Raw genomic sequence first — 24566 nt, forward strand, 5'->3', positions numbered from 1 at the left:
AATCTAATGAGTTCACCTACTAATTAGAGTAATAATTCCACATAAATCTTTCCCTCCGGAAACTAATATTGCTCTTAGAAACTAAGTCAAAATCTATTTTTATGTAAAAATTTGAAAAATACTTTTTTTCAAAAATCCAAAATAGCAAAAGGCAACAGTTCACATGTTGCTTGATATGCATACACAGTTTCATGACGATATCTTGAGTAGTTTTAAAGATATGGCCCAGAAACAAAAATGTGACCGGATAGACAGAACCCGTTTCTATGTCCCCCCCCCGATAAAACCATAAAAAATGAAAACACATTTTAACTGAGAGGATCCTAAAGTTCTATCTAATCTAATCTAGTCTAATCTAAACCCGCTCAGAGGATTTTACGCTGTTATAAAGGCAAATGTTAGGATGACAAGTTATTAGAGAATTTATATTGCGTTCAGAATGTGACATGCAAACCTCTGAATAAATAATATTGGACGAAGGGTATGTAAACTATTGCACTCAACTGTATATTGATATATACATGCATATGCAATGTCACAAGAGTTTAAGTTTCAGGATGCTTTTTACATGCATGAGAGGCTGTATATAATCATATTTGAGTCTTCACTTACATTAGGAAATAAGAAAGGCATCAGTGACATAACATCCTCTCTGTCCAGTCCTTCAGTCCATCCTGTAGGAGCAAGGAACTATGGGAATACATTCTGAGTTACTGATGTGATCAATAATTACATAATCTCATTTCATCTCATTATCTCTAGCCGCTTTATCCTGTTCTACAGGGTCGCAGGCAAGCTGGAGCCTATCCCAGCTGACTACGGGCGAAAGGCGGGGTACACCCTGGACAAGTCGCCAGGTCATCACAGGGCTGACACATAGACACGGACAACCATTCACACTCACATTCACACCTACGGTCAATTTAGAGTCACCAGTTGACCTAACCTGTATTGCAATGCGTTTATTATATCAGATGCCTTCAGAGAAAACTACAATTAAAATATATTGTCATACCACAGAATAAACCACTCGCCAAAGTGGCTAGTGAGACTAAAGTCATTACCCACCAAAGCCGAATTTTACCCGCATATATACGGTAGATAGATATAGACATAGATATATAGATATATACACACACACACACACACACACACACACACGAGTGTTTACTGAGAAATATGCCACTCATATTTTTCATATGAACTACATCCGAGACATTGGACATTGAGTAACATTTTCAACATCCTCACTCATGAGGAAATTGATGAATAGTTGTGAAAAATTTGGGTACCTTTAGTTTGTGCATGTGTCTATATAATAAAAAGAAAACCACACGTTGGCTTGAAGATATGAAATTTATCTTCTCGTGTTGAAAAACTCACATTTTTTGTACGAAATACATTAAAAGTTTCAAGCATTTTTCTATTTTAATTTTGATAACTGTAGCCTGTAGTGCAAAAAAAAATCATGTCAAAATATGAGTATTTCGAGTTTACAGTATAAATACTGTGTATCTCTTGATTGAGTTCAGTAAATGCAAAAAAGAAACCCCAAAAAACTAATAAATTATATATATATATATATATATATATATATATATATATATATATATATATATATATATATATATATACACACACACACACAAGGGTAAGTCAAAAAGTTCTAAGACCGATGTTATAATTTCAAAAGGTGTGAAAGACATCCCCTAGAATTCTACAAAGAAGGAATTCTCTGATGGAAACACCACTTGCAGAAATGTTTAGACTTAAATGGAGGATATGTAGAGAAATAGTTTTATTATTTTCATAAATAAAGATTTTTTTTTCAACTTATCTTAGAAGTTTTAAACTTTTGTGGGGGGGGACTGCAACTTGGCTTAGTGGTTAGTGTGTCTGCCTCTCAATCGGGAGACTGTGAGTTCTACTCATGGTCGGGTCCAGTGGCGGCTGGTAGTCTTTCAAACAGGGGAGGCTGGTCGGTTACGATATTTCCAGATTTTAAAAGAAAAAACATCAATTTTGCCCATACTCTTGCCTCTGATCTGGCTGATTGTTGGCAGCATCACAAACTGTGAAATAACAGGTTCTTTTGGCCCATTAGCCTACTGTCCAATATACATGATGGTGGTGTTGGGGGGAGGGGTATATTTTAACATTTTATATTTTAAAATTGTGGCATGTTGTTTAAAAATTGATCATTATTGAAAGCAGCTCTTTGTCAGGAACCTCAGCAGTAGCTGGGTGCCACACATTTCATTCAATGACACGTTCCCTATATTTTACTTATTTTGACTGAGAAATGTTTTATTGACAATTTTGATAACCCTTCACTTTTAATCCAGGTCTGTAGTGTGAAATGTTCTCGGCTGTGTTTTTGTTTAAACATGTTTTCCAAATTGTAGCTGTGTTTAATTCATATCCAGAGAAATATATATTCCAATATAATATACTCAGCATAAACATTTTAAATAGATTCTATATTTTTGGTCCATCCATGACATATTACTAAAGTAGCCTATTTACTGTTGCTGATGTGGGTCACTTGCTGTTAGCCAATTCACTTTCTCGTACCAGGAGAGCTGAAAGGAACAAGTATTATTCCCTACCTTTTTCACCAAGTCAATTTGAGGCGTTGGTCTACCCTGCTCTTTAATTTTTTCCTCGAAAGGAAGACTGGCAAATGGCTTCGCCAAAATTAAATCAGCAATGCTTGGCATCCGTGCGCAGCTTTCTTGCTAGCTGACTAGCCCCCTCAAGTTCAAGTTCAGTCACTCAAATAAACGAAATTTCTGGAACTAAGATGGCAAACTTGACAACACTATATTTACACTTTATTTACAATGAAAATATACACAAACTAAAAAAGCTGGTAGAAACCGTATGTAATGAATGAAATCGAAATGTAAGCTGATCTCTTTCAATACACCACAGCACTTGCGAATCCGCATGGGACTGAACTGATGTTGCCAGATACTGCTGACGTTATCCAGCCCAAAATATGTTCAAAACCCGCCAAAATGCGGTAAATCGCCCAATCTGGCAACACTGTCCGCTGCCTGTCTATAATTGAAATGAGCTGTCAATCAAAGAAAATATCCGGCTGCTTTCACCAATCACCAGTCTCCTCGCGGAAACTGCCATGTCCCTCCCATGTGAGGCTCGGAGTCCGTGGGCGGGCGTTTTCGCAGTATTTGTCCAATAACCATCTTGCATTTTGATATTGAAAATTTTCAATATATAAAATATCCTGGATTTTTTCATCTGCTGGGACAGGAAAGCTGGTCAGGACTGAAGGAAAGATGGATGGCACTAAATACAGGGCAGTTCTGGAGGAAAACCTGTTTGAGTCGGCCAGAGGTTTGAGACTGGGACGAAGGTTCACGTTCCAGCAGGACAATGACCCTAAACATACTGCTAAAGCTACACTGGAGTGGTTTCAAGGGAAACATTTAAATGTCTTGGAATAGCCTCGTCAAAGCCCAGACCTCAATCCAACTGAGAATCTGTGGCATAACTTGAAGATTGCTGTACACCAACACAACCCATCTAACTTGAAGGAGTTGAAGCAGTTTTGCCTTGAGGAATGGGCAAAAATAAAACAACAATGTGCACCTTTAAAGTGGTAGGCATGTTGTGTAAATCAAATGGTGCTAACCCCCCAAAAATCCATTTTAATTCCAGCTTGTAAGGCTGCTGGGCCATAGAAGGTTCACGCTGCACGCTGCATGCTGCACGCTACACGTTCACGTGAAGAACCGGACCCTGGGCCATTAAACTTCATGCTTGGATGTTCACGTGTTGCGTCTGTTCTACTTTGACCGAGTAACCAACAATATGGACTCTTCGGATGACGACGATTGCCTCATTCTGCTTTTACTGAGACAGAGGAAGAGAAAAAGGAACAGAATTTGGAGCCGAGAACACTTCCTTCTGAGAGAAACCCGTGGTGAATTTCACCGAACATTCTATAATCTGCTTGACAATCCCGATGAAGAACTATTTTTCAATTATACCATTCAATTATATTTTTTCTGAAGTTTTCCCCTGAAAGCATAGTGTTATCTCCCTAGACCCGTTCTGATTGGCTGGCGCGGCGGTGACCGCATGCATTGACTGGAATTTCCGTCTTCACGCCTAGAAAAAAGTGTGCATGTTCATTTCACGCTTCACGCGTGAAGTGTGCAGCGTGCAACGTGAACGCCGTTCTATGGCCCAGAGCAAGTCATGCTACGTTTGTCCACTTTTCTTTACACGCGTGTAGCGTGCAGCATGCAGCGTGCAGCGTGAACCTTCTATGGCCCAGCAGCCTAATGCGACAAAACAGGACAAACACCAAGGGGGATGAATACTTTTGCAAGACTCTCTAGATCGAGAAATACATAGGATTTATACTCTGTGTGTGTGTGTGTGTGTGTGTGTGTGTGTGTGTCACTTACGCTCATTAATCCAAAGCCTATTTCCTCCTCAGTTATCCCTGTAATAAATGGCACTTTGCTGAATTCTCTGTCCTGCAGAAGTTCATCCACAGGTTTAGGAAGGAATCGGCCATCTACTGTCACAACAAAGAACAGGGGATCCTAACCAAAACAAAAATAACACTGTAATTAACACAGCCAAGCAAAAGTGTAACTCTGAGTAAATTTACAGTAGTTTATCAGAGACATACATTTTTGGCAGTCATCAAAAGATCCTCCTCTGACAACTGCATAACACAATCAACCATCTGCTTTGTGCTGGAAATGTCACAGCCAGATGCATTAGCCACATACTGAGGAGAAAGACAATGATAAATTTAGTTGACATATTTTTTGATCGAAAATAAATATGCAGTAACAGAAAAATATTGATAAGCTTCAGCTAGCTGCAGTGTTAGATGTGAGGACTCATGTTTTGTATGAATAAACTCCAGTGAAACTAAGGGCTGAGCTATGCATCATAATACATGATCTCATGGAGGACATATACAGTGGTGCTTGAAAGTCTGCGAACCCTTAGGAATTTTCTGTATTTCTGCATATGACCTAAAATATCATCAGATTTTCACACAAGTCCTAAAAGTAGATAAAGAGAAGCCAGTTAAACAAATGAGACAAAAATATTATACTTGGTCATTTATTTATTGAGGAAAATGATCCAATATTACATATCTGTGAGTGGCAAAAGTATGTGAACCTTTGCTTTCAGTATCTGGTGTGACCAGATACTGTGGCAAAAGTATGTGAATCTCTAGGATTAGCAGTTAATTTGAAGGCTAAATTATGGCCCTTTTCCACTACCCTTTTTCAGCTCACTTCAGCTCGCTTCAGCTCACTTCAGCCCGACACGGCTCGCATTTCGACGACCAAAGAACAGCACGACTCAGCTCGCTTCAGCCCTGCTTAGCCCCTAAAACTTGCACCGTTTTGGAGTGGGGCTGAAGCGAGCCAAACCGAGCCGAGTGAGGCTGGGGGCGTGAGCAGACACTCCCCTGTGCACTGATTGGTGAGGAGGAGTGTCCTCACATGCCCACACATGCCCCGCGAGCACGCTGGGATCTGTAAACACCGTAAACCCGGAAGAAGAATAATTACGAATTACGAGAATTTCTGAAGCCTTATGCGCCTCGCCTCATCTATACGCTCTTGCCAGTATCTGTTGGTGTTGTCGGTGACAACAAGCCACAAAACCAAGACCAGCAACACTAACGACTCCATGTCCCCCATGTTTATTGTTTACTATTCGGGTCGTGAGACTACCGCTTAAAAGCTCACTGATGTCACTGTTTGCGCTGCTTAACGACATCACGTGACGTCCACCCACTTTCGCTAACTCCACCCAATGTGTCCACCCACTTCCAGCCAGCACGGTTCAGCGCGGTTGTAGTCGAAATGCAACTCCAACAGCCCCGCTCAGCTCGACTCAGCCCGACTCAGCACAGCACGGCTCAGCCCAACTCAGCCGCGTTGGTAGTGGAAAAGCGGCATTAGAGTCAGGTTGTTAGGACTGGGACTGTTTTGGCCTCTAGAGGCCGCTGTTATTTCCTTTTCTTGTCATGTTTGTTTTGGCCTCTAGAGGCCGCCACTGTTCTGTGTTTTATGTTTGTTGTTTTCCATGTGTCTTGTGCCCCGCCTAGTCCTCATTAGTGTCACCTGTGTCCTATTTTAGTTTGTGTATTTATACCCCTGAGTTCAGTCCTCTTGTCACGGAGTCTTTGTGCTGTTATGTTTAGCTCCAGTTTCCTCTGTACCGTGTTCCTTGTCTTTTTGGTTTTGCACTTTGCTTTTCTTGTTGGACCTAATATTTACTGTGTTTTTGGATCTTCTGAGCGTTGGTATTTTTGCCTTTTCTTTTCTGTTTTTTTGGCTTTTGTTTTGTACTTTGGTTATTTCTTATTTTTCCCTTCATCTTCTGAGTTTTTTGGATTATACTTGTTGGACTGTAAATATTGTAAATAAACCTTTTTGATACTTTTCTACTTCCGCCTCATGCCTCTGCACTTGCGTCATCCTCCTGGTGGCCTAGTGGGGGTTTGCTGGATTATCACACCAGCGAACCAGGTTCGAATCCCAGCAAAACCCTAACGGAAAGACTCCGTCATGACCGACTCAGCAGAGGCTGCTTCAACTGTCTACCCAGCCAACCTTCAGGGAATTATGGCAGCTTTGACACGCTTCGGAGCGACCATGGACATACGCTCACCAGCCAATGTGAGGCCCTTGCTCACCACGAGGTACTGCTTCAGCAAATTGGGAAAACCCTGGCGCAGCTGACACCTCTGCCTGCATCTCCTCATCCTGATCCAGCTCCTGTTCCTGCTCCAGTGCCTCCCACCACACTGTCTCCTTCACCTCGTGAACCCAGCCTTCCTGCACCACAGAGGTATGACAGCAAGCACGGTGAGTGCCAGGAGTTCCTTACCCAGTGCCAACTCACCTTTGAGCTCCAGCCTCCCACCTACACTACGGATCGCCGCAAGATCGCCTTTGTGATAACCTTGTTAGCTGGTAAGGCATGAGCTTGGGCAACAGCTATCTGGCAGAGACGGGGACCTGAGTGCTCTGATTTTGAACTGTTTAATGAAGAGATGCTTCGGGTCTTCGATCAAGCAGACATCAGTAAAGATGCAGCCAGAAAGCTCATGTCCATCCAGCAAGGAGGAAGCGTCGCAGACTACGCCATCTCGTTCCGGACGCTCACAGCAGTAAGTGGATGGAACGAGACTGCCCTGGTTTCAGCTTTCACCACGGTCTGTCTGACCTCATCAAAGACGGTCTGGCCTCTATCGGATGCCCAAGTGACCTCGAAACACTGATTTCACATGTTATTCGTCTGGACAACAGGATTAGAGAACGCCACCAACGTCTCTCCATAGCCGAGAGGGAGCGCAGAAGGAGGGACAAGTGCTGCATCTACTGTGGCAAGCCTGGTCACTTCCGAGCATCATGTCCCGAGCTCTTGGGAAAAGGAACGCCCCGTCCAGCCAAGGGAGGGTTGTGACGGGGCCTACCCTCTCTCCTGGACTCCCTGGCCAAGGAATCTACATCCCGGTCTCCATCTCCTGAGGTGAGTCCATCCACTCTTGTCAAGCCTTGTTAGACTCAGGGGCGGCTGGAAACTTTATGGATATCCACTTCGCCCAAAGCATCAATGTCCCGACTGCGCCCCTTGAAGTTCCACTGTCTGTGTCTGCCCTCGATGGCCAAGCGTTAGGTGATGGAAGAGTCACCCAAGTTACTTCTCCAGTCTTCCTCCAGTCTCAAGGTCACAAGGAAGAAATATCCCTGCACCTGATTCCTTCACCTGAGTGCCCAGTTATTCTACCTTCCTTGGCTTACCCGCCACAACCCTCGCATAGACTGGGTAACAAGCCAGGTTGTGGAATGGGGCCCTGCGTGCCATGCCCCTTGTCTGTTCTCTAGCTCTCCTGTGTCTCCTGCTGAGCCCCCTGATCTCACCGAGCTATCTCAAGTTCCCACAGAGTACTGGGATTTGAAGGAGGTATTTAGCAAAAGCAGAGCCGCCGTTCTTCCTCCACACCGTGCCTACGACTGTGCCATCGACTTGCTCCCTGGGACTACCCTGCCTCGGGGCAGACTGTTCTCCCTCTCTCAGCCAGAACGCAAGGCCATGGAGGAATACCTCAAAGACGCCCTGGTCTCTGGGTTCATTCGACCCTCCACCTCACCTGCTGGTGCTGGCTTCTTCTTTGTCGGCAAGAAGGATGGGGGTCTCCGACCATGTATTGACTACAGGGGCCTGAACAAGATCACTGTGCGCAACCGATATCCCCTTCCGCTGATGTCCACAGCATTCGACCTGCTCCAAGGCACCACCGTCTTCACCAAGTTGGACCTACGGAATGCATACCACCTCATCCGTATCCGACAGGGAGACGAGTGGAAGACTGCTTTTGACACCCCGTCTGGGCACTACGAATACCAGGTGATGCCCTTCGGACTCACCAACGCACCAGCTGTTTTTCAGGCCCTAATCAACGACGTCTTGAGGGACATGATTAACCTGTACGTTTTTGTCTACCTCGACGACATCCTTATCTTTTCCAAGACCGTGCAGGAGCACCGCCACCATGTCTGCCAGGTTCTCCAGAGGCTGCTACAGAACAATCTGTTCGCCAAGGCCCAGAAATGCGAATTTCATGTTCCCGAGGTCTCCTTTCTGGGTTTTATTGTACGGACAGGCCAACTCCAAATGGACCCAGCCAAGACCCTGGCCGTCCGGGACTGGCCCACTCTCAAGTCCGTCAAAGAGGTTCAGTGGTTCTTAGGATTTGCTAACTTCTACCGCAAGTTTATCAGGAACTTTAGTTCTGTAGCAGCACCCATGTCGGACCTCACCAAAGGGACAGGTGGATCTTATGTCTGGTCTTCTCAGGCGGAAAAGGCGTTCAAAGACCTCAAGCACCGCTTCTGCATGGCACCCATTCTGGTCCTCCCGGACACCTCCCAACCATTCATCATGGAGGTGGACGCCTCGGACAGTGGTGTCGGCGCGGTGCTCTCTCAACGTTCGGAAGGAAAGCTGCACCCCTGCGCTTACTTCTCCCACTGCCTGAGTCCTGCGGAGTCCCGGTACAATGTGGGGGATCGAGAACTGCTAGCGGTCAAACTGGCCCTTGAGGAGTGGAGGCACTGGCTGGAGGGAGCGCAACATCCATTCCTGGTTTGAACTGACCACAAGAACCTGGAGTACCTCCAGCAAGCCAAGAGACTGAACCTATGACAGGCTAGGTGGGCCCTGTTTTTCAGTCGGTTTGACTTCACCCTCTCGTACCGCCCCGGCTCCAAGAACACCAAACCTGACGCACTGTCCAGGCTGTTCTCTGCCACTAACAGGGAGAGTGAAGTCGGGCCTATTATCCCCGTGTCCCGGATTGTGGCCCCTGTCCACTGGGGTATTGAGGAGGCCGTCCGACGAGCCCAACGCCAGGACCCCGGTCCTGGGACGGGGCCACCGGGCCTCTTGTACATCCCACATCAAGCCCGGGCCAAGGTTCTCCAATGGGGTCACTCTTCCCCTCTCACTGCCCACCCGGGAGCTCGGAGGATCCTGGACTTCCTGAAAAGACGCTTCTGGTGGCCTAACATGGAGAAGGAAGTAAGGTCATTTGTCCTGTCCTGTGAGGTCTGCACCAGAACCAAGAACCCGCGACAGCGTCCCCAGGGTCTCCTGCATCCTCTGACAATTCCCCGGCATCCCTGGTCCCACGTGGCAGTCGACTTCATCACGGGTCTCCCTGAGTCTCAAGGTAACACTGTCATTTTGGTTATAGTTGACAGATTCTCGAAGGCCTGCCGCTTCATACCACTGTGCAAACTCCCTTCTGCTCTTGAAACAGCCAAACTTATGTTCACTCATGTCTTCCGAGTTTTTGGTCTCCCTCAGGACATCGTCTCAGACCGAGGGCCCCAGTTCTCCTCCTGAGTGTGGCACGGGTTCTGCAAGGTCATCGGAGCCACTGCCAGCCTCTCCTCTGGGTTTCACCCACAGTCCAATGGCCAGACGGAGAGGCTCAACCAGGACCTGGAAACCATCCTGCGAGGCCTGGCTATGGATAACCCGACATCGTGGAGCACCTGGCTGCCATGGGCAGAGTATGCCCACAACACCCTGCAGTCATTGGCCACCAAGCTATCGCCATTCCAGTGCCAATTCGGGTTCCAGCCACCTCTGTTCCCAGACCAGGAGGAGGACGCGGGGGTGCCCTCGGTCAACCAATATGTGAGACGGTGTCGCAAGACCTGGAGCAAGGTCAGGAAGACCCTCATCCAGACCTCCAGAACCAACCAGACTCAGGCCAACCGCCATAGAAGACCTGCCCACGCTTTCCGCCCTGGGCAGCGGGTTTGGCTGTCCACTAAGGACCTTCCACTGCGGGTGGAGAACCGCAAGCTTGCTCCTCACTACATTGGCCCCTTCAAGGTGGTGCGCAGGGTGAACCCTGTCGCCTACCGGCTCCAGTTGCCCCAGACTCTGAGGATCAACCCCACATTCCATGTTTCCCTGTTGCGGCCCGTACTGACGTCCACGTATGCCCCTGTCCCTAGGAACCCCCCACCCCCCCGCATCTTCCAGGGTCAGACTGTGTTCACCGTGCATCGCCTGCTTGACTCCCGCTGGGTCCGCGGTGGGCTTCAATATCTACTGGACTGGGAGGGCTATGGTCCTGAGGAGCGCTGCTGGGTTCCCGCTCGGGACGTCTTAGATAAAGAACTGTGTCGGGACTTCCATTCGGCCCATCCGGATCGCCCTGGGAACGTCAGGAGACGCTCCTGGGGGGGGGGTCCTGTTAGGACTGGGACTGTTTTGGCCTCTAGAGGCCGCTGTTATTTCCTTTTCTTGTCATGTTTGTTTTGGCCTCTAGAGGCCGCCACTGTTCTGTGTTTTATGTTTGTTGTTTTCCATGTGTCTTGTGCCCCGCCTAGTCCTCATTAGTGTCACCTGTGTCCTATTTTAGTTTGTGTATTTATACCCCTGAGTTCAGTCCTCTTGTCACGGAGTCTTTGTGCTGTTATGTTTAGCTCCAGTTTCCTCTGTACCGTGTTCCTTGTCTTTTTGGTTTTGCACTTTGCTTTTCTTGTTGGACCTAGTATTTACTGTGTTTTTGGATCTTCTGAGCATTGGTATTTTTGCCTTTTCTTTTCTGGTTTTTTGGCTTTTGTTTTGTACTTTGGTTATTTCTTATTTTTCCCTTCATCTTCTGAGTTTTTTTGGATTATACTTGTTGGACTGTAAATATTGTAAATAAACCTTTTTGATACTTTTCTACTTCCGCCTCATGCCTCTGCACTTGAGTCATCCCCCTGGTGGCCTAGTGGGGGTTTGCTGGATTATCACACCAGTGAACCAGGTTCAAATCCCAGCAAAACCCTAACACGGGTGTTTTCAATCAATGGGATGACAATCAGGTGTGAGTGGGCACCGTCTTATTTAAAGAACAGAGATCTATCAAAGTCTGATCTTCTCAACACATGTTTGTGGAAGTGTATTATGGCACGAACAAAGGAGATTTCTGAGGACCTCAGAAAAAGCGTTGTTGATGCTCATCAGGCTGGAAAAGGTTACAAAACCATCTATAAAGAGTTTGGACTCCACCAATTCACAGTCAGACAGATTGTGTACAAATGGAGGAAGTTCAAGACCACTGTTAGCTTCCCCAGGAGTGGTCGACCAACAAAGATCACTCCAAGAGCAAGGCGTGCAATAGTCAGCGAGGTCACAAAGGACCCCAGGGTAACTTCTGTAACTGAAGGCCTCTCTCACATTGGCTAATGTTAAATGTTCATGAGTCGACCATCAGGAGAACACTGAACAACAATGGTGTGCATGGCAGGGTTGCAGGGAGAAAGCCACTGCACTCCAAAAAGAACATTGCTGCTCATCTGCGGTTTGCTAAAGATCACGTGGACAAGCCAGAAGGCTATTGGAAAAATGTTTTGTAGACAGATGAGACCAAAATAGAACTTTTTAGTTTAAATGAGAAGCATTATGTTTGGAGAAAGGAAAACACTGCATTCCAGCATAAGAACCTTATCCCATTTGTGAAACATGGTGATAGTATCATGGTTTGGGCCTGTTTTGCTGCATCTGGGCCAGGACGACTTGCCATCATTGATGGAACAATGAATTCTGAATTATACCAGTGAATTCTAAAGGAAAATGTCAGAACATCTGTCCATGAACTGAATCTCAAGAGAAGGTGGGTCATGCAGCAAGACAACGACCCTAAGTACACAAGTCGTTCTACCAAAGAATGGTTAAAGAAGAATAAAGTTAATGTTTTGGAATGGCCAAGTCAATGTCCTGACCTTAATCCAATCGAAATGTAGTGGAAGGACCTGAAGCAACCAGTTCATGTGAGGAAACCCACCAACATCCCAGAGTTGAAGCTGTTCTGTATGGAGGAATGGGCTAAAATTCCTCCAAGCCGGTGTGCAGGACTGATCAACAGTTACCGGAAACATTTACTTGCAGTTATTGCTGCACAAAGGGGCCACACCAGATACTGAAAGCAAAGGTTCACATACTTTTGACACTAACAGATATGTAATATTGGATGATTTTTCTCAATAAATAAATGGCCAAGTATAATATTTTTGTCTCATTTGTTTAACTGGGTTCTCTTTATCTACTTTTAGGACTTGTGTGATGTCTGATGATGTTTTAGGTCATATTTATGCAGAAATATAGAAAATTCTAAAGGGTTCACAAACTTTCAAGCACCACTGTAGATGTGGGGAAAACTGACTCTCACACACCACACCCACACACATATTTGTGAATTACCGTATATTTAAGTGCTTCAAATCAAATCCATAATGCTCTACTGGGTTCCTCCTGTGTTCCCTCCAAACACCAAACACAGTAAGCACAACAGCTGTCACCATTTTGTTCAAACCAAATAACAGTAAACTTCCTGCTCTGTTGTCCGTACTTAGTCTATGTATTTTTTGTTTCTTCTCCAAAGGCATTCTGGGAAAAAGTAGTGTAATAGAGTAAATCATCAACTTCTTTCTTTTTTGTTGCATTCTGTATTACTGCTGATGGCTGGAATGCCACTTCTTCATTGCATTCTGTTTATATTTATTAAGATACCATCCCTGATCAGTATTACAGCCAGAATGTAGTGAGTATCTGAGGAAGGGCTCTTTACCTGAGCAACTGGTAAAGGATTAGTAGTAACGAGAAAATCCATCATAGCAGTGCCACTCTGTGCTATGGCGTACCGAAAGAGACCAGTAGACAATGGCGACAATATCTGTCCAGAGGCAGTTAAAAAAAAAAATTAATGATATTTTAAAATATTTAGAGAAATAATTTTTTTAACCAGTAGCTCATTGTATGTTCTGATATTGGGACAAGAGTGGCCAGGGAGATATTTACTATAATATAATATTTAGCATCCTTACATGGCAAGACACACTGATTCCTCCTGCAGACTCTCCAAAGATGGTGACTAATCCAGGATCACCTCCAAAGCTGTGGATGTTCTCCTGAACCCACTGAAGAGCTGCCACCTGATCCAGGAGGCCGTAGTTTCCTGGTGCATGTTCATCCCCTGTGCTAAAATTAGGATTAAAACAACTTTAATTCTGATCAGGATCAAGAAAATTGCATTTTAAAGACCTCCTCTATTCAAGCCTTTAAGAACGCAATGCATTATAAGTTTCTTTTAGTTCCCTTTCATTAATGTTCCTGTCAGAGGACATATAGTCAACAATTTATATCATAATGTAAAATTCCTTTGTGTAAATTTACAAATAGAATAGAATAGAATATATACTTTATTATTGCCCCCATGGGGAAATGTGTCTTGGGCAAAATGCTATGCAGTTGCAAGCAAAAAATATTTAAACAGCAAGGAAAAAACATTTAGACAACAAGCATGGACATTTAGACAACAAAATATGGACAGATACACTAATTCAAAATAATCAACAGTACAAGAGGTAGAGAGTACAGTATCAGATGTTAGCTGTAAAGTACAACATGTTTAAAGTGCTAATGTGTTGTGGAATGGACGCTGTAGCTGGAGTTCAACAGTTTGATTGATACTGGAACAAAGGACAGTTTATGTCTGTTAGTTCTACACTGTGACACCCTCAGTCTCCTTCCTGATGGCAGAAATTCATATTCAGTAAACAGTGGGTGTCCATGGTCGCTGGATATGATTTTTGCTGCTCTTATCACTGCCTTTTCATACAGTATATGGTCTGTATGGATTCATAATCTTTCAGGCCAATTATTTTCATAGCTGTTTTATGAATATGGGCAAGCTTGTTCCTAAGTTGGACAGTTAAGTTACCAAACCAGGCCGTTATCCCATACCGCATCACACTTTCCAGCGTGGCTTGGTAGAAAACAAGCAGTATGTTAGTGCCCACCCCATACAGTCTCAGTCTTCTTATGAAGTACAGTGTCTGTTGCAGTCGTGAACACAGAAAGTCAATGTGGGGTTTCCAACGCAGAGCACCGTCCATCTGAATCCCTAGATATTTGTAGGATGACACTTGTTGAATTGCAATGTCTTTGATGGCAATAGGCTCATGGTCAGAAACATTCCTTGGGTCAAAGACCATTTCTTGTGTCTTTTTGACATTTAACAGGAGACAGTTGTTATCACACCACTTAATGAAGGAGTCTATTTCACTGTAATGTGATGAAAGGTCCATGTCTTTTTGTAGAAGGCTCAGAATGGCAGTATCATCTGCATATTTCATAATGTAGTTATTTGAATGTATGCTTCTACAATCACTAGTATACAAGGCAAAGAGCACCGGAGATGACACACTGCCTTGTGGAACTCCAGTGTTTTTGTAACCTACCTCTGACAGAAACCCATTCGCCTTAACACGTTGTGTTCTGTTATATAAGAAAGAGTAAAACCATTTAATTAGGAAGGCACTAACACCCATGTTACACAACTTCTTTAGGAGCAGATGTGTCTGCACAGTGTCAAAAGCTGAACTAAAGTCAACAAATAGAACATGAGCATAGGCCTTAGTGTTTTCAAGATGTTTAGACACTAAGTGAACAATACTAAGAATGGCATCTTCAGTGCTTCTGTTTTTCTTATAAGCAAACTGGTAAGTGTTTAATAGTGACTCAACTTCTTTCTCTAAAAGTGACACAACGAGTTTCTCAAAACATTTCATGACGTTTGAGGTCAAAGCCACAGGACGCAGATTTTCATTTGTCATAGCACCAGGTTTTTTAGGAATTGGTGTTATATGGGACAGTTTCCATACTGCTGGCACAGTGAAAGTATCAAGGGATTGCTGGAATAAGGGAAACCAGGCACCTATAAGCTCCTCAGAACAGTTTTTTAACAGAGAAGCTGACAGCCCATCAGGCCCTGTACCGGTAGCTTTCTTGGGCCACATCCACACGACAACGGCAACGTGATGTTATTTAAAAAAAATATCGCCTCCAAATGGGCAACGATCAGTAGAAATCAGGTCCATATGGCAACGCAACGCTTGCTGAAAACGATGCAATACACATGCCACACCTCTAGGGGCGCTGTAAGACGGTCCCTTCGGACACACCAGAACAACCCATACGAAAAAGAACAGTAAAGAACTTATAAGAGTTTACCACTGTCTTAGTAGTAAATCCTTATAAATATAAATAAATATATATGCCATGTATGATTTACTCCCGAAAGTGGCCCATTTTGCATTTTCCTCATGCAAATTTTTTATGAAAATCTAGTATGTATGAAGTGAACATTGTGCATGGTTTTTACAGATAATGTGTATGATGAATTACACTGTCTTTGTATGCTTCATGTAATGTTTGTAGTTTTAAATTATATTTTACAGTTTAAAATGTACATGCCTTTTATATGTAAATCCAACACAAACATATGTGGATTTACATATAAAAGGCATATACATTTTAAACTGTAAAATATAATTTAAAACTACAAACATTACATGAAGCATACAAAGACAGTGTAATTCATCATACACATTATCTGTAAAAACCATGCACAATGTTCACTTCATACATACTAGATTTTCATAAAAAATTTGTATGAGGAAAATGCAAAATGGGCCACTTTCAGGAGTAAATCATACATGGCATATATATTTATTTATAAATCATTATAAGGATTTATCCTTATATTTATAAGGATTTACTACTAAGACAGTGGTAAACTCTTATAAGTTCTTTACTGTTCTTTTTCGTATGGGAATAGAAGTAAGGACGCATGCGCATAAACTATTATGCGCGAGACTTCATATTAGCCACAAAGTCAGGAAAATCTGTTCGTAAAATTACATTATAATGACCAAATACAATGAAAAGTATTTTTCCAGTCTCACCTGTGAAAGGTAATCCCATGTGATCTCATTTGGACGGTAAACCTGTTGGTACAGTTAAACGCAGCTAATCTTTATTCTCCGCTTTGACCTTTCCAATATGGCGGCGAGGATGACGTATGATTCTACGCGGAAGGCGGCGTCTTTAATGGTCCGGAATAAATTGAATACTACACGTTGATGGATTAATTTGCTGTTTCTCACCTGTGAAAGGTAATCCCATGTGATCTCCTTTGGACGGTAAACCTGTTGGTACAGTTAAACGCAGCTAATCTTTATTCTCCGCTTTGACCTTTCCAAAATGGCGACGAGGATGACGTACGCGGAAGGCGGCGTCTTTAATGGTCCGGAATAAATTGAATGATACACGTTGATGGATTAATTTGCTTTTCTACGCCCTTTTTTGAGGAATGTATTGTAGGACTTAAACCATCATCTGAAGAGGTGAGATCGCTCCTTTTTTCCCCTTATTTTTGCTGGCGGGATTGACTCTGCCCTAAGGGCTATTCTCTCTCTCACTTTGCACCAGGCATTACACAATAAATATTCACAGTGAAAATATTTTGTAAGCGCGTTTCATGAACCAAGTTATAGGATTTCTTGACAACTCGCATCGCAATGAGATCATTGGCACTACTGGTGTTAAGAATCAGACCATTTTATAAATGAATATTTTGCTGTAGAGCTGCAGTGTTTGTACAATTGCATGTTTTTGCTTCACTATTACTGTCACTATTCTGCTTCTTGCCTTACTACTGTGAACTAACACTGAACATAATAATAATATCCAAGCTCGTGTTTCACTCTCACTAGTGCTCTGTAAGGCTTTTTCCTGGTGATATTCGTTACACTTCTACCTGGCGTGAAGCACTCACAGTCATGTGGTTGTGACGTCATCGTAAACAAATCCGTTTTACTCATCCAGACGACTTCACAACGGCAACGTTGCCAGATCTTTCCACTCTGGAACCCGTTCTCAAAAAGATTGCGTTTTGGGCACCCAAAACGCCGGTGCCGTGTGGACGCCAGGCTTAAACGATAAGCAATTGTATCGGAGTCACCCGAATCCGCTGCCGTGTGGACAGGGCCTTGATGTGCAGGCATTTGAAAAGGCGCTGCACATCAGATGGCTCTATCAACGGGGTTGCTTCAGCACCAGGCAGTAAGTCTAGCATATTGTAACATTCTTCTGAAGAATTCTGTGCCTCAAATCTTAAGTAAAAGTCATTTAATTTGTTTGCCTTCTGTAAATCATCAATTACTGTAATGTGTTTTTTAGTCTAGTTCATGTTTGTTACCAATTTCATTGTGTCCCAGAGTTGTTTTGTGTTGGAAGTGTAGAAACTGTGCTCCATAGCTTGCCTATGCTGTTCCCTTGCCTTTTTTAGATGGTGTTTCAACTCCCTTTGTGCCACTTGCAGTCCTGCTTTATCTTTTTTCCTAAAGGCCTGTTTTTTTATTGTTTATGCATTGTTTAATGTCTTTTGTAATGTAAGGTTTGTTGTTGGGATAAACAACAACCTCCTTTTTTTTCGACCACATTGTCTACACAAAATTTGATGTAGTCGCTTATTGTAACAGTGGCCTCCTCAAGCTCTAATGTGCGAAATATTGAACAGTCTGTACATAAAAAGCAACCTTTTAGTGTTTCTATTGAATCCTTTGTCCATACATTTACTGTTTTATGCTCTGGTTTACATGCTTTAAACACTGACCTATAGGAGGGGACGAGATGTATAGTATTGTGATCTGAGTTGGACGGGGGGGGGCGCTTGGGTTTGGCTACATATGCATTTTTAACATTTCCATAACACTTGTCCAGAGTTTTCTTTTGTTGTGTGTCACATTGCACATATTGTTCAAATCCTGTCAGCACAATTTCTGGCTTGCAGTGATTGAAATCACCCAAAAAGAAAATAGGGGCTCCATTTACAAAATGTGTAAATGAGCCACTGTACTGACACTTTAATCATTTTCTGCAATTTACTTTTCTCAGATTGTACTAACTGTGTTTACAACAATGTTTACATCATATGTAGAAAACTAAAGAAGTTTATTTTATACCAGCAAAACATTTAGTCAGTTAGGTTTCACAGATAACAAAAATGGTTTACACAAGTTTCATAGGTAACAAAAATGTTCAAATAGTGTATGTTAAGATATCCATCCATTATCCATAACCACTTATCCTGTACAGGGTCGGGGGCAAGCTGGAGCCTATCCCAGCTGACTATGGGCGAGAGGCGGGGTACACCCTGGACAAGTCACCAGGTCATCGCAAGGCTGACACATAGAGCCCATGTTTACATTAGATCGTATCAGCGGATCATCAGATTAACGTTTTTAAAACGATTAGTGTGCACACAGCAACACCAATACACGATTTGCGTGCACACAGCAATACCAATACACGGATACGCTCGGCTCCGCAGGCATCCTGCGCTCCAAATCACTCTGCCCTGAACAGCGAGTGCCCTCTGGAGGGTGCGCACTCCGGCCTTGCGCAGCTCACAGAGCACGCGAGTGAAGTGCACAAGGTGTGATTCGGGACTGAGCTGCTGTGTGTGTGTGCCATCACTTACCACTTGCAAGTGGAAGGATGGCAAGCCTAAAGACAATCATAACTACACAATGGGCAGTATTTGCATCAGTATTTGCAGTATTTTCATACTTTTATACTCTTTAATGAAAGGTGATATAAGGCGGAAGTCCGCGCCGTTTTTCAGCAGTCGCGTCACATGACCAACGCCAGCGAATCAGGAAGGTGGATGTCACAGTGACATTGTCCAATGAGACGCCAGCTAGAGCTCAGCACAGCGTATCCGCGTATTCTCAATGTTTACACAGCACCGGATCAGACACAATCTGGATTGAATACGTGGACCCTGGCCGATTCCCGTTTCCCGGCGTTTCCAGGCGGTTTAATGTAAACGGACAGTGCATCCGCGAAGAAAACGAGACAGATACGGTCTAATGTAAACGTAGCCAGAGACAAACAAACATTGACCTTCACATCTACGGTCAATTTAGAGGCACCAATTAGCCTAATCTGCATGTCTTTGGACTGTGGGGGAAACCAGAGCACCCGGAGGAAACCCACGCGGACACGGGGAGAACATGCAAACTCCACACAGAAAGGCCCCCCATCAGCCACTGGGCTTGAATCCAGAACCTTCTTGCTGTGAGGCGACAGTGCTAACCACTACACCACCGTGCCACCTCATGTTAAGATATTAACAGTGAAAAAAAAATCTATTGTATATCAGCTTAAAAATGTGCACCTTCCTTTCTGAATGTACTATAAATCTTCCAAATAACTTTCATGCCTACAATTATAACTGCCTTTAACCACTTTAATATGCCCTTAGATCCTTTCGCTTTCTTTTCATAACTGTTTTTATTCTGCCAGATTTCAAACACTGACTTCTTCAAATCAGATCTTGTGACTGAAGGGGACATAAAAAACATTTTACGCCCTGCTTTTTGTATTATTCCAACTATTATTCTGTTGAACTTATGTTTTGTCTTGGTGCAAGATACAACCCCGATTCCAAAAAAGTTGGGACAAAGTACAAATTGTAAATAAAAACAGAATGCAGTGATGTGGAAGTTTCAAAATTCCATATTTTATTCAGAATAGAACATAGATGACATATCAAATGTTTAAACTGAGAAAATGTATCATTTAAAGAGAAAAATTAGGTGATTTTAAATTTCATGACAACAACACATCTCAAAAAAGTTGGGACAAGGCCATGTTTACCACTGTGAGACATCCCCTTTTCTCTTTACAACAGTCTGTAAACGTCTGGGGACTGAAGAGACAAGTTGCTCAAGTTTAGGGATAGGAATGTTAACCCATTCTTGTCTAATGTAGGATTCTAGTTGCTCAACTGTCTTAGGTCTTTTTTGTCGTATCTTCCGTTTTATGATGCGCCAAATGTTTTCTATGGGTGAAAGATCTGGACTACAGGCTGGCCAGTTCAGTACCCAGACCCTTCTTCTATGCAGCCATGATGCTGTAATTGATGCAGTATGTGGTTTGGCATTGTCATGTTGGAAAATGCAAGGTCTTCCCTGAAAGAGATGTCTGGATGGGAGCATATGTTGCTCTAGAACCTGGATATACCTTTCAGCATTGATGGTGTCTTTCCAGATGTGTAAGCTGCCCATGCCACATGCACTAATGCAACCCCATACCATCAGAGATGCAGGCTTCTGAACTGAGCGCTGATAACAACTTGGGTCGTCCTTCTCCTCTTTAGTCCAAATGACACGGCATTCCTGATTTCCATAAAGAACTTCAAATTTTGATTCGTCTGACCACAGAACAGTTTTCCACTTTGCCACAGTCCATTTTAAATGAGCCTTGGCCCAGAGAAGACGTCTGCGCTTCTGGATCATGTTTAGATACGCCTTCTTCTTTGAATTATAGAGTTTTAGCTGGCAACGGCAGATGGCACGGTGAATTGTGTTCACAGATAATGTTCTCTGGAAATATTCCTGAGCCCATTTTGTGATTTCCAATACAGAAGCATGCCTGTATGTGATGCAGTGCCGTCTAAGGGCCCAAAGATCATGGGCACCCAATATGGTTTTCCGACCTTGACCCTTACACACAGAGATTCTTCCAGATTCTCTGAATCTTTTGGTGATATTATGCACTGTAGATGATGATATGTTCAAACTCTTTGCAATTTTACACTGTCGAACTCCTTTCTGATATTGCTCCACTATTTGCTGGCGCAGAATTAGGGGGATTGGTGATCCTCTTCCCATCTTTACTTCTGAGAGCCGCTGCCACTCCAAGATGCTCTTTTTATACCCAGTCATGTTAATGACCTATTGCCAATTGACCTAATGAGTTGCAATTTGGTCCTCCAGCTGTTCCTTTTTTGTACCTTTAACTTTTCCAGCCTTTTATTGCCCCTGTCCCAACTTTTTTGAGATGTGTTGCTGTCATGAAATTTCAAATGAGCCAATATTTGGCATGAAATTTCAAAATGTCTCACTTTCGACATTTGATATGTTGTCTATGTTCTATTGTGAATACAATATCAGTTTTTGAGATTTGTAAATTATTGCATTCCATTTTTATTTACAATTTGTACTCTGTCCCAACTTTTTTGGAATCGGGGTTGTACACCCAGTCTTTTCATTTATATGTACATTTTAAAACTAAATGTCCATAAGGCCTTTCTTTCATTTAAATACATTCAGAAGGGTGGGGTGCACAAACTTTTCCAATGTTTAAGCATGACCTTTGCACATGACAATAAAGGAGTTATATTCACCTGAAAAATCCAAGTAAACCAACCCTGTACTGGATTAGCACTACAACAACATTCTGATAGGCTGCCAGTACATGTCCATCATACATGGACCCTGAGCCAAAGGAAAAGCCTCCACCATGGATCCAAGCCATAACCTGTGGCACACCAGCAATGCAAAGCTTTATCAAATGTAATCTAGAATGAATCATCATTGTAGCATAAGGAAGAAGGTTCAATTAAAACAGGTTGTTTTTCTCTGTGATCACTTTAACAAACCTTTTTGTGTTAAAAAAATTACATTCCTGAATTTAGTTTTTTTGCATGTCCTCAGTGACAACCTACAAGCAATGAGTTCTCTATGTTTAATGGGGTGGCAACAACTGGCAAAAAGAAAGAACCATCTACAGGGTTAGTCAAAATTATGTTAACACTAATGGATTATTTTTCTCCTGCAGATAGACGTACGCCATGGGTGACAGATTAAATGGTACTGTTGCTCGCTAGTTTTTGTGTGTTGAACACGATGGCGAACAGGTTGAGACCGTCCTGTAAATCATCTTGCACATACGATGTATATTTTGTGAATAAATGGTTTCTACCATTTAAGTGTTAAGATAATTTTGACTAATCCTGTATATACACAGTCAAGCCGGAAAGTCTGCACACCCCTTTCACCTTCTCCACGTTTTATTACGTTACAGACTTATTCTACAATAGAGTGAGTTCATCTTTTGTCACAAAATAGCCCATAATGACAATGTGAAAGCAGGTTTTTAGAAAATATGTAATTTTATTTTACTGATAAAAAATACATGTAGGTTATTTAGGGGTTGCATATCTGTACACACCCTTAGCCTAATACTTGGGTGATGCACCTTTGGCAGCAATTACAGTTTCAAGGTGTCTTGGGAAAGAATCTACGAGCTTGGCACACTTGTTTCTGGACATTTTTGCCCATTCCTTTTGGCATATCCTTGCAAGCTCCGTCAGGTTGGATGGGGAGCATCGATAGACAGCCATTTTCAGCTCCTTCCACAGATGTTCAATTGGATTCAGGTCTGGGCTCTGGCTGGGCCACTCAAGGGCATTCACAGACTTTCTTCGAAGCCACTCCTTTGTCCTTGGCAGTGTGCTTCAGGTCGTTGTCATGTTGGAAGGTAAACCTTCACCCCAGTCTGAGGTCCAGAGTGCTCTGGAGCAGGTTTTCTTCAAGGATCTTGATGTACTTAGGTGCATTCATCTTTCCCTCTATCAGGACTAGTCACCCCATTCCCACTGCTGAAAAACATCCCCACACCATGACACTGCCACCGCCACGCTTCACTGTAGGGATGGCATTAGCCAGGTGATAAGCAGTGCCTGGTTTCCTCCAGACGTGACGCTTGGTATTCAGGCCAAAAAGTTCAATTTTGGTTTCATCAGACCAGAGAATCTTGGCCAAGGCCCGTCTTCCCCACTTGCTCAGTTTGGCCGGGCGGCCAGGTCTAGCAAGATTCTTGGTGGTTCCAAACGTCTTCCATTTACGAATGATGGTGGCTACTGTGCTCTTTGGGACCTGTAAAGCTGCAGCAATTTTTCTGTACCCTTCTCCAGGTCTATGCCTTGACACAATCCTGTTTCTGAGGTCTGTAGATGATTCCTTTGACCCCATGGCTTGGAGTTTGCTCTGACATGCACTGTCAACTGTGGGACCTTATATAGGCAGGTGCTGGCAATCCCCAGTCATGTCCAATCAATTGAATTTACCCCAGGTGGACTCCAATTAAGTTGTGGAAACATCTCAAGCAGTATCAGTGGAAACAAAATGCACCTCAGCTCACTTTTGGGTGTCATATCAAAGGGTGTGCACACTTGTGTACATATGATATTTTACATTTTGATTTTTAATAAATTAGCACACATGTCTAAAAACCTGCTTTCACTTTGTCATGATGGGCTATTTTGTGTAGAATTTTGTGACAAAAATGAATTCAGTCTATTGTAGAATAAGTCTGTAATGTAATAAAACATGGAGAAGGTGAAAGGGGTGTGCAGACTTTCCGGCTTGACTGTATCTCATAAGCATGTATGAAAAATGTTTGCATGTCCTGTCAGTTTAGAGGGTTTAGAGTGACATAAAACAAAATATAAAATGATGTTCCATGGTCTGTAAGTCACTCTGGATAACGGTGTCTGCAAAATGTTGTTTATGTAAAGAGACTTACAGGTAGTTTGGCTTCTTCACTTGGTTTAGCAGGTGTGTAAATGTTGAGGTAAAGACAGTCCTCTGACATTTCAGGAAGTTCCACATTTATGGAAACATTTTTTAAAAAATGAATGCCCATTTCCCTGTTTTGCACACACCTGGAATAAATGTAATCAAACAGAGCGACAGCTTAAGAAATTTCATCCTTCAGAAGCAAAAGCGACACTATGAAAAGAGCAGTGTAATTTATTTTATGAGTTATGCTTCACACTGCCATTGGCTTGTAGTTCAGACCTGAGAAAATTAAGAATTATTTACATGAGATTGTAATGGAACAGTTTTGTTGGCTGAATTTGGAACATCTCTATACACTTGTACAGTACAACATGTATTAAAATATTTCAGGTTAGTGCCTTCACCTGACCCTATTGTCTTACATGTATGGCTGTTTTGTGGCGTCTCTCACTCCTTGCCATTTTTCTGGAGGTTGTGGGGCAGAGAGTCTCAAATGTCCCACTGGTGGCTTGGCAAACGGCACACCCAGATAGCTGTGGATGAGTGTGTCCTTCCCTTTAGCTTTCATGTACTCACCTTTTAGAGCTCCATATTTAGTCTGCACAACTGGGCCTGTTAAAAAGATTAAACATATATTATTCACTGGGTCTGTTTATACACATCCTGTCAAGCATGCGTGGCATGTCAAAACTGAGGAGTAGCCTATAACTCAAATTAGTGGGAACTAAATTACAAGACGAGAATAATTTAGTTTCAGTAAGACTT

At 43.1% G+C, this 24566-nt stretch overlaps 1 protein-coding gene across 1 annotated transcript in view; it reads right to left on the reverse strand.

Annotated features, from left to right (window-relative positions):
- Positions 1–24566, reverse strand: part of ces2b (carboxylesterase 2b) — a 54660-nt gene that overhangs the window by 25789 nt on the left and 4305 nt on the right. Inside the window, exons 3-10 of the mRNA XM_060915021.1 lie at positions 24224–24413; positions 23806–23944; positions 21623–21756; positions 13410–13563; positions 13154–13258; positions 4670–4771; positions 4440–4580; positions 613–690 (exon numbers count right to left, since the gene is read on the reverse strand). Coding sequence (XP_060771004.1) covers positions 613–690; positions 4440–4580; positions 4670–4771; positions 13154–13258; positions 13410–13563; positions 21623–21756; positions 23806–23944; positions 24224–24413 — 1043 coding nt within the window. The remainder of the gene's footprint in view (positions 1–612; positions 691–4439; positions 4581–4669; positions 4772–13153; positions 13259–13409; positions 13564–21622; positions 21757–23805; positions 23945–24223; positions 24414–24566) is intronic.

The sequence above is a fragment of the Neoarius graeffei genome, chromosome 2 (assembly GCF_027579695.1).
Source record: "Neoarius graeffei isolate fNeoGra1 chromosome 2, fNeoGra1.pri, whole genome shotgun sequence".
NCBI lineage: Eukaryota > Metazoa > Chordata > Actinopteri > Siluriformes > Ariidae > Neoarius > Neoarius graeffei.